Source organism: Asparagus officinalis, chromosome 2, assembly GCF_001876935.1.
Source record: "Asparagus officinalis chromosome 2, Aspof.V1, whole genome shotgun sequence".
Classification (NCBI taxonomy): domain Eukaryota; kingdom Viridiplantae; phylum Streptophyta; class Magnoliopsida; order Asparagales; family Asparagaceae; genus Asparagus; species Asparagus officinalis.
The window spans coordinates 2410335-2422133 of NC_033795.1; the positions used below are offsets into that span (position 1 = coordinate 2410335).

Genomic DNA, 11799 nt, shown 5'->3' on the forward strand with positions numbered 1-11799 from the left:
ACTATTCAATGTCATAGATAGAGATGTGAACAAAATTTGGATAAAAAAATCATATATCATGTATACAAACACTAAGCTATTTCCCTTGAGAAATTTAAATATTGTACCTATATGCAAACAAGCTAACTCATATCACATATATACATATTTTAACAAATAATATTAGCAACCTTACTCCTCAGCTCAATTACATACATACCGATAGATTTAAATCATGTCCATCTCATACTTCTAAATTCTTTTTTCCTTGGTGCACTAAAGCAATATCCTCTACGAGAATAATGAGTATTACATATCCTATGAGAGGATTCTCTCATATACAATATTGTGATACAATCTCCACCAAGTAAATAAAAGAGAAGAGAGAAACCCTTATAATCCTCCATAGCCTCGGTTTTTATATGCTTATATATACAACCACATCTTATTATTATTTGTAATTTTACTTTGATGTCGGTCTATTGAGAAAATACATATTTATTTCCTTCCATTAAAAGAAACTGATGTTAGTGTTTTGTTGTACAAAGACTATACTTGAGTTAATGGGCATTGACCACTAACAGACCCATGCTTCTATCCGAAGTACTCAAAGTAGTGCTCAATGATCTCAAGTGCTACGTTGTCAATGCCGAAATGTGGACCGACAACAAAAACCGTAGCAACTCTTTTTCATGTTACTAAAAGGTCAACCTGGCTTCCAAGTAAGGGTCCAGTAATATTTTTCAATATCAAGTGCTCTTATGCAATGTTTTAAAGGGTGATGGTGGTTCACACCCTCTATAGTTTCAATGGGGCTCAGACACATTGAGAGACATTTGCATTGGCTTAGATTTTATAGGAACTCTGAAAAGAGTGCAAGAGTAAGAGATGAGAGGTCTAGACATCAAGCGATTGGTATGCATTGCTTTAAGAAGAAATATTGGATCGTTATTATGAGGGTTCAGGATCGGCCAAGCTTCTCTATTTGTACTCCAACTGATATGCAACGTGTTGTGGTTCAAGCATTTATAATTCTTCCATAAAATGTTTATATTTTATTGGTTGTACATGAAAGGTTTATGTTGGTTCTAAGATAACAATAACCCAACATTGTACAATATTATTGCCTTATTCGCTGCAATCACAAAGCAAGCTCATCCTTTTTGAAATTCAGAAATTGCTTGAAATGGAAACAATTGACAAAAAAATGTAACAGAGGATATTAGGTATCTCTAGTTAGTTTTAAATCTTTATCTTTTAGTATATTCCAAATCTTTGTTTTTTAGTTCACAAAACAAGTTCATAGTATTAATATAAGACGCCACGTGCAAAGCATGTACATTATACTAGTTACTACTAAAAGGATATTTATTTATCACAAATTAAAGATGTTTATGTTAGAAATCCATAAGATCAACTGGGGATACTCTCGTAAACTTACACGGAAGTTGTCCACATCCCCTTTTCAAGGAATAATGTATATTCAAGCTACGTTTATTTTAGTTAAGTACATTGCTTGAAATTGAATTGCACGTATACGTAGGACTGTCCAAAAAACTCATGGTGTGGACCCAACCCAAAAATAGTCCTGGCTTTTTTTTTTGTGCCTGGAAAAGCCATGAAAATCAGGTCCGACCGGGTTTTAGGTCCGTTTGGTCAGCCATAGAACATAATATAAGTTGAAAAATGTCTTAGGGATCCAAAAACATAGGATCCTACATGTGACAGGTGAGATGTCGGCTCTCTATCCCATGATGTATTGTTCATGAACAGTGCATCATGGGTCAGGGAACCGACACATCATCTGTCACATGTAGGGTCCTACGTTTTTGAACGGTACATCATGAGACAGGAAACTCACCTGTCACATGTAAGGCCTCATGTGTTTGAATCCTGTAGCTACCACCCATATAAGTTCTCCTAATAATAATCACATTAAAGGTTTCGCTTATCATAATCTCCTATTAGTCCTACAGTCAGAATCTACTGCTAAATAGAGCCCATCGATGGATTGATATGGACGGCTCATATGGGTCCTTATCCTCTGCCACCGTGGCAGACACACTCACTCTCTCTCTGTGTGCTCTCAGATTTCATTTCAGTCAAATGTTTTCTTTATCGTCTATCATCATGCTAACCTTGTTGTGTAGCGGTCAGCATTATTGGACCATGTCAAATAAATTACTCTTGCCATTTTCCGCACCCATACACCACACGTTTACTCTTTGTAACAGTGGGCCCGGCATCAGTTTGCTGGTAAAAAAATAATAATTAAGTAGGTAAATGCTAAGTAGTGTGATGACATGTAACTTTTTACTCAACAGGAACTATCAAGTATCAATAAATGATAAAATTCTACTCAAGCTATTTTTTCCCCTTCTTTTTCCCCAAAGAAAATGTAGAGTTTTAGCTTAGTGGGTGTTTGTTTCACCTAAAATTTTGGCATTTGGTATGGATTATAAGTTTTAGAATCAAAAAATGAGGTTTTTTGTATTTTGGGATTCCATATATGGTGTTTGTTTTTAAAAAAAAAAATTAGAATATTAAATCTCAAAAGTATAAAAAATACCTAATTTGTAAAATTTGCCAAATCCTCTCAATTCGAGATGATTTTAACAAATCTCATATATGTGTGTGCTTACCTCTCAATTGGAGAGGATTTGGCAAATCTTAATTTTGTCTTTTTGTGGAAGGTAACTTCACCAAGATAGCATATTCATCATATTACAAAATTTTAGCATTTGATAATGCGACGATTTGAGCTTTAAACAAACAAAAGATCACAAATTATAATATTTTAAATTCCAAAATATTAATGAAATAAATAACATTTTAGAAATCTCAACCCATAACAAAACACCTATATATTTCAAATCCCATGATAAAATTTATTTATAAGATTTAAAACAAACACCCCCCTTAAAATGCCAAGAACATCGACCAACAAACCCAGCTAAAACATAAAAGTATTAATTAAAATTCAAACAAAAAGCAAAATAAATTTAAAAATGACCAGCACTAAAACAAGCTAAAGGGAACACCTCCTTGTCTCCTTTCACGAACCCTCGAGACTCCTTGGTAACCCCGCACCACCAGGTTAACCCAAAAACCCCCCACCCTTACGCATACCCACCCCAAAAACCATATCCATAATCCATCACAGTTACACATAAGTTCATTTATTAATCATTACCTAAAGTTTTTAAGAGTTGCACTTACTCATGTATCCTCACTCGTCCTTGACAGCACTAATATACCTAAAGTATATTCTATTGTCACTTTAGCAGCATTCATATACCTAAAAGTTTTTGTTACTCATGTATCCTCACTTGTCCTTGACAGAAAGTTTTTGTTATTTATACTTATATCGTCACTTTAGCCGCATTTATATACCTAAAGTTTAAAACACGTGTACTAACGTATCCTAAAGTTTGAAAACACGCATTAAAATATTCTAAAGTTTTTAAATCTTGCACTTAAGTACCTTTAAGTTTTAAAATCTCAAAGGTATATCAAGCGCTGTCAAAACTAAGACGAGTATATACGTACAAGTTTTAAAAAACTCGAGGGTATGTAAGTGTCATTCAAATACAAGTAAGGACGCGTAATTGCAAACATACGTAAATTTTTAGAGATTCGGAGATGTACTGTGAGCGTCCCTAAAAATTCGTTGTAATTTGTACTGAGAGCATGGTAGGACATTATCCCCTGCTCCGGCAGCACACCACACCAAACCAAACCAAAAACCCTCCACCCCTCCTATAAAACGCCAACACCATGCCCCCCACCCTCAAGCGCCCAAGCTGGACTCAGAATGGCCTCCTCGTTTCCCCTCCTCCTCATCTCCTCCCTCCTTATCCTACTCCAGCGCTCAGCCTCCCAGCCCATGACCCTCACCCTGGTCAACAACTGCCCCTTCACGATCTGCCCCGCGATCCAGCCCAACTCCGGCCACCGTCCTCGAGCGCGGCGGCCTCTGCCTCCAGACCCTGACCCACAAGTCCTTCCCGCGCCCACCAGCCACTGTCGGCGGCCGCATCTGGGCCGGCACCGCTGCACCCACACCGCACCCGCTCACCTGCGCCACGCGGCGACTGCGGGTCCCGCCTCGAGTGCAACGGCCTGGGCGCTCCCCGCCCGCCACGTCTGGCGCAGATCACCCTCCACCACGGCGCGGGCCACCCACTTCACGTCTACTCCGTCAGCCTCGTCGACGGTTCAAACGCCGATGACGGTTACCCCCCACGAAGGCAAAGGTAACGGCAGATTACACGGTTAATTAACCCAAAAAAATAAAAACCAATTAATTAAGCTATTAATTATTAATTATGGCCGTCTCTTGAAATGCTAGTTACCATCGATCTCACATTTTTTAATTATTCTAATTCTAATTTTATAGGGGTTAGTTTCATTTTTGGCTCAAAAACATGGCATCCTATCTGACACAAGTGAGGTGTTGGCTTTCTGTCCCATTGTTTATGAACAATGCATCATGACACAGGAAGCCGACAACTCACTTGTCCTATAACGAGTGTCATGTTTTTGAGTCCACGTAACAACACCTTAATTTGTAACGCACTTCAAATGAGTATTTCAACAGGTAACTGCCCGGTCGTCGGCTGCAGGGAGAACCTGCTCGCCACGTGCCCCGACGTCCTCCAGCTGAGGGGCCCACACGGCGTGATTGGGTGTAAAAGTGGGTGCGAGGCGTTCGGGACGGACGAGCTCTGCTGCAGGAACATGTATAACAGCGCGAAGACGTGCAGGGCGTCGACTTATTCCGAATTTTTCAAGCACAAGTGTCCGGCGACTTTTACCTACGCGCACGATAGCCCGAGCCTGACTCACGAGTGCGAGAGCCCGAAAGAGCTCAAGGTTATATTTTGTCACTGATCGAGCTCAGGTTGGGGGTTAATTGAGCTTTTGTGTGTTGGTGTGGTTGTTTGATGGCTCAGATGCAAACTTAATTGTAATGGCGAATGCTTTGATGGTGTTTAATTAATGTAGTTTTCCCTTCTATTTTTCTTCTGAGATTTTTTTTTTATTTTAATTTTGGATTCATCGGTGAATGTGGGTTTTGCGTGAAAAGAAGAGAAAAAGGTTTGGTTGTGGGTCCGAGTAAAAAGTTTAAAAAGATTCGAAAAGATGGGTACTAGGGACTTTAGGGGATGTTTGGATGTCTTTAGGAAACTAAATTATTTATGACACAAAATAGAAAAGTGGTTATCCACCTTATCACTTTCTATTTGAGTGTTTACATTGTTTGGTTAGGAATATTTGTGAATTATAAAATAATAGTATTATATTGTTTGGATAGTATAATGTAAACTAGAGTATTTATGACACAAAATGAAAAGTGGTTATCTACCTCACTAATTTCTACAAGGTTTTGACTTTTTTTTTATATTTTTTTGGACTCATTTATGACATTGTGTCAGCTTTCTAACAAAATCACTCCTAATTTTGAAGTTTTTGTTTTTGATAATACCTCATCAAAAGATGTAAGCTTTTCATGTAAAAAAGAATTTAAACAAACAATGTAAAGTGATGAAAGCTAACATTGAGACCTATTTTTTTACACTTTCTATCCTTTTATATGGTAAAAACATACAACCAAACAGCCCCTTAGTGAAACTTGTGTAGATAAAAAGTAAAAAATTTCTCCTAAAGTTACAAAAAGGTTTTGAAAACACAAAATACAAATCAGGCGACATTGGAGTTATTTGTGAAGTACTGCCCATAAAAATAAATGCATATACATATTGTAAAGATATTATCTAATGTTTTGTTTCGTGAAGTGGGATACCGAGAAGAAGACAACAGAGTAGTACGATAGTAGGAGAGAGAAAACGAAGCGAATATTTAACTGACGGTTCGCTTTAAAATTGTTAGCAATATAAATAGTTTTTAGTACTATTCGGTTCAGAATAAAATAGAGTTTGACGATAGGTAGTTTATTCGATAGATTTGAATTCTCCTTTTTACAAAAAATCTGTATAATTCATGTTTGTGGTTTTTTCTTCTAGTGTTTAAAATATGAATAATCTCAATTCAAGGGTTATGATAAGTGTTATGTTTTGAATGAATTATAACTGCCTACAATCATCAAATTAATAAACAGTCGATGGCTTGATTTAGAAGCGTGAGTCTCGCTACCTATTAGTAGTGGAGAGCGTCCAGATCCATGTTGGACTATTGTCTGATAAATCATTCATTATATTTTTACAATTTAGTCTTTTTAAATTTTGTTTATCACATTCCTCGTGCATCCTTAAAATTTGATTTTTTGCTGATTGTAAATGCGGACATATAGTCTTTGATTTGTTAATGTTACGCTAGGTTTCAAGTTTGTTGGTTAATTGTATCATGTTTGCGTGCAAATGCAAGTCTAAGAAATTAAATGTTTGCTAAGGGCCTGTTTGTTTGTCTAAAAAAAATGAAAATCAAAGAAATGGAAAACTATTAAATCAAAGAATTGTTTTGGGAGTGTTTGGTTTGCTAAAAAAAGAAGGAAATTAAAGAAATGAAGATGAGTTTTCACCTTAGGGCCTGTTCGTTTGTTTTCAAAAAAGCAAGAAATGGAAATGGAAATAGTGGAAATCTCAAAATAACCCATTTCTTCCATTTCCATCCCTAAAACTCACCCACAACATCCAATAAAATATTATTTTCATCCAACAACTTATCCACATCATCTAATAAAATATTATTTTCATCTAACCACTCATCCACCATATCTAATAAAATATTATTTTCATCTAACAACTCATCCATCACATCTAATAAAATATTATTTTCATCCAAACATCACTCAACTCATCTCTTTTTATTATTTCAAATCACTCACATCATCGAATAAAATATTATAACAATTCACCTCATCTCATTAACATTTTATTTCTTCCATTTCATCCCAAAAAGTTGTGAAAACACATTTCTTAATCTTTTTTCACATCAACCAATAATACAATGACAACTCATCTCATCTCATTTCATTTCTTATTTTTAAGAATGAACCGAACAAAAGAAAACAAGAAAACTACAGGAAATAAGTTTCTTATAATTCATTTTCTTATTTTTTTCGCCAACCGAACAACATCAAAACTAGTTTTCTTAAAAAATCACTCACATCATCCAATAATAATGTGACAACTCATCTCATCTCATCTCCATTTCTTTGATTTCCTTTTTTTTAGCCAACCGAACACTCCAAAACAATTCTTCATTTTCCATTTCTTTGATTTCCCATTTTTTTTAAGGCAAACGAACAGGCCCTTATTATAGAATGATGTGAGTGATTTTTTAAGAAAAATTGTTTTGATGTTGTTTGGTTGGCGAAAAAAATAATGAAATAAATTATAAGAAACCTATTTCTTGTAATAGGTTGTTTTCTTTTGCTTGGTTATTTCTTAAAAATAAGAAAATATATGAAATGAGATGAGTTGTCATTATATTATTGGATGATGTGACTCACACTTAAGAAAATTGTTTTCCTAGCTTTTTAGGAGGAAAACAAAGAAATGAAATGTTAATGAGATGAGATGAGTTGTCACAATCTTATTGGATGATGTGAGTTTAAATATGAGATGAGATGAGTTCTGTGATGTTGTGGATGAAAATAATATTTTATTAGATGTGATGGATGTGATGGATGAGTTGTTGGATGAAATAATATTTTATTAGATGTGATGGATGTGATGGATGAGTTGTTGGATGAAAATAATATTTTATTAGATGTGATGGATGAGTTGTTGGATAGAAAATAATATTTTATTAGATGTGATGGATGAGTTGTTGGATAAAAATAATATTTTATTAGATGTTGTGGTTGAGTTTTAGGGATGGAAATGTGTGAAATTGTACTTTTTGAGTTTTTTTGATTTGCATTTCTATTTTTTGGTTTTTTAGAAAATAACCAAACAGCCCCTAAACCAAATAATTCACAAAAGGCTACCGAAACCACCACTAACGAATATCTGCGACTAGTATCTGACTTCGATGCAAATGTTGATTTCCTATTCAAACAAAAATCCTATAATTTTAATATTTCATAAACAAATAAAATGACATATGAAGAGAAAACTATGAGGAGAGGCGATCCAATATGATGGCGTGGTGTGATCATGATGGTGAATATCAAGGAAGAGATGATGGAGAAAAGAAAAGGAAGCTACAAAAAAATTGAAATGCGGTTCTCGTTTGTTACCACCTTGGTCTAGACTCAAACTCTCGGATAATCTGAGAGGCTAGTGTGTTTGGCAACTCTCCAAAATAGGGTCATACTTAAACCTGATCTCATTTGGGAAGAAAATCTATTTGGATAAAATTGTGTCAACATTGCTTCAACTTTTCTAAGGTCAAATTTGATAATTTAAACGCGTTTTGTTTTAGACCCCTCCCCTAGGGTTCAAAATAAACCAATGTTGTCTAAAGCATGGGCATGATAGCCTAAAATTTAAGTGGTTGCCAAACTATTTGTTAAAATTGCATCGGGATTGATCTTGACCCGGTTTTTGTTTGTTTTGTAATTGATTAAAAAAGAGACATGTTTGAACTAGTTTTTTCAAGCTAAAGATGGAACTTAAAACTAGTTATTTTGTTATGGATAAAATTGGACCAGGTTCAATCCTGGTCTAATATCAATCCGATTCTGCAAATCCCCTAAGAATCCAGTGACCTCATCCAACTTGTGTATTCAAGCAATATCAGCTGTAAGAATGTAAGACAACGTATTGAAGTACAATGATTTTATATGTAACCTATTTACATTTATCGTTAACTATTTAAGTCTCTTGTTAACTTTCAGCTAACGTGTTAACTTTTGACGTTGCCTGTTAATTTTCGGCCAAACATGTTAACTTTTTACGTTTCCTATTAACTTTCGGTTGAACATGTTGTTGATGCTCGTGAACAAATAGTTGATGGGGGTTTCCCGCTGTCGGATGCAGTTTCGATCCTAGCGACGGTGGGGAAGAAGGAGAGGATGAATGTTGGGGCCGACTCCTCCTCCGACTTTATGCCCGATACTGAGCGTGTGGGGTAGACTGATAGCCTGCACATGCAAGAATCGCAAGAATACGGTGCTAGTTTTCCATGTGGTACCTCCGACGGTCAAGTCAGTTGGTGAACTTGGGGAGGGTTTTTTGAGAGGCCCCTGGGCCATTGAGGTCCTTACAGGGGGTTTTGCCTCGAGGGTTATTAAAATGCTCTTGGTGTAAAAAAGATCCCAACGGGAAGTAAAGCTCAAGTGTAAGAAGAAGTAGAGAGCAACCTCCTGCTCTTACTTTTCTTACCTCCTTTTATATCCCCCCCCCCACCTCTGGGAGTTGATCCTCGGCTTTTGTTGATTATGCACAGGAGGCGGTTTGAAAGGTTAACATGCAGTCTGCTGAGTCATTTTTCTCCTTCCAGGTGTCGGCGGGCTACTGGAAGGGAAGTCATTCAGTGTCAGGGGAGATGTCTTCTCAGTGCCCTGGGTTTGTCAGAAGAGGCAGGATGTAGGATAGGTTAGCTGCGTGGCCATCCTTCTCTCTCCAGGTGGTGGCTAGCGATTGAAGGAGAAGTCATTCGTGCACAGAGAAGCATTATGGTAATTTTTCTGGGAAATGACTTGTAAGCCGAATAAGCGGCTGGGGCACGAGGACTGTCAGAATAGAGATCTTGATGGGACTAATCAGTACTGTTATATCAATTGACATCTGAAATGATCTTGGTCAGCTCTTATTCCTTTGGCCGAGGCGGGTTGATATGCGAGTCATCATTATGATTTGGCGACCCAATAATCGAGCAGGCTTCGGGTCGGGTGTATAGTCGAGTCATCTGCTCGAGGAGTCGTCTTAATTGCGAGGAGACGACTGATCCCGCACTTTGAGTTGGTCATGATGACCTGTTGATCGAAATATGGTTTGTCTGCTCGTCTAGTCAAGGGACTTGGCTCTGACTGGGCTTTTGAGCTTCTAAGTTGATTCGGACCATGGCTCTCTTAGGCTTATACATGCACTCTCCCGATACTTTTATTTTAGTATGGTGACTGACCATAAAACATGTTAACTTTTGGCGATGCTTGTTAACTTTCGGCTAAACACGATAACTTTCTAGCTGAACGTGTTAAGTATTTGTGGTATCAACAATGAACGTATCAAATTGATGGTAAATATACTGTAAATACAGTAAAAATAATAAAAGTCAAGATTGTTGCATTGTTTATCATCCATATCTACTCTTAATACAACTAAAATCAGTAACACAATATAAACATGCACGCTACTTTTTACAATCAATCAATTTTTGAAACAAATTTCTCCATGTCCTTATTTAATGACTCTACTCGATTCTTCTATCCCCATCTTTCTATTAGAAACTTAGCTACAAGTCTGGCACATATGACACAAGATTCATCATCGGGAGTAAAAAAATTATTTCATACTTTCTCCCGTGTATTATATTTTCCTGAAATGTGATGAGATTGATGCATACGTATGAAAGATTAGACCCATACAATCACACCAACTACTATTGATGTTGTCAGACTTTCTAGTTGTTGCTCATCAAATGATATTGCCCTCCTTACATTCTCCACCATAAGAACTCCTCAAGAACCAAATATGCCCAATTAGCTCTTGCACCACTCCATTAAAACTCTAAGTACTTAATCTCTTCATAGCCTCGAAACCAAATTGAGGATCAACGAACCCCAATCCCCTGATCTTCGACATTATGAACTCAGTATAATCATCCCCCAAATGCATCAATGACAAAATCTATTCCAAGTTAGTCTCGACCTCTCTTGGATTCGGCCCTTCGGGAACCCCAACAGACAACAAATTCTTGATTGGATGACAAAGTTGTAGTCCTCGACGTTGAGTGATCATTGAGCGGCGTCGAGGGACTGCGAGCGATGAAGTACGACGTTGATATGGAAGAGGGCGAGATGCACTCGAGACTGGGCGAGGTCGAGCCTGCGAACGTGAGATGGGACTTGATGGGCCAGGGAGGCGGTGGAGGAGAGGGAGGAGAGGAGGAGAGACAAATCAGAGCGGGCGAGGGAAAGGAGAGGGGGGGAGGAGCGGCAGAGTGCGAGGAGGTTGCGGTCGAGATCGGGGCCGGAGGATAGGAGGGAGTCGAGGCGGACGTTGAGAGAGCGCTGGTAGGCGATGCATTCGTGAAGGAGGCGGGTCATCGTGCCGACGTCGGTGAGGGATCGGATTTGGGTGTTTGAGCAAGAAGAGAGAGAGAGAGAGAGAGAGAGAGAGAGAGAGAGAGAGAGAGAGAGAGAGAGGGGGGGGGGAGAGAGAGTGAGAGAGAGAGAGAGAGAGAGAGAGAGAGAGAGAGAGATGGGGGGAAGAGAGCATGACAGATTGGGTGAGAAAAGGGTATTTTCGAAAGATCTGTATAAATACAAGTCATACATGTATAAAAGTGAGCTTTTTGGGCTTGACCACATTTATTGAGTGTTTTTTGGCTAGAGCGTATTGAGAAAAACTTGATTGGGCTGAGGCAAATCAGAATCTTTTTTGGGGGGCCTCGATCTATTTTCCCCTTTTTTTTCTTTTAATTTATCCGAGATCTATTTTTTTCACGGCTCTGATTGAATAAAAACTTATTTAATTTAACTGACAGATTTACTTTTGGCATGTTCATTAAAAAATCCAAATCCGACCGGGTTTCTGTTCCAACAACGGGTACGGGTCCACAGAAACTAGAGCCCATCATTACCACCACCACTGATCTCCCGTAAATCGACGGCCAGGATCATCCCACTAAATCCTCGCTGCACAAAGTCGTCCTTACTTATCACGCCACTTTATCTTTCGCCCCCAC

At 37.8% G+C, this 11799-nt stretch overlaps 1 protein-coding gene across 1 annotated transcript; it reads left to right on the forward strand.

Moving 5' to 3' along the window:
- Positions 3744-5007, forward strand: LOC109829887 (osmotin-like protein). The gene is given in 5 exon segments (XM_020396966.1): positions 3744-3933; positions 3935-4067; positions 4069-4202; positions 4204-4235; positions 4580-5007. Coding segments are annotated over 5 exon segments (732 nt in total). The 5' UTR covers positions 3744-3793; the 3' UTR covers positions 4873-5007.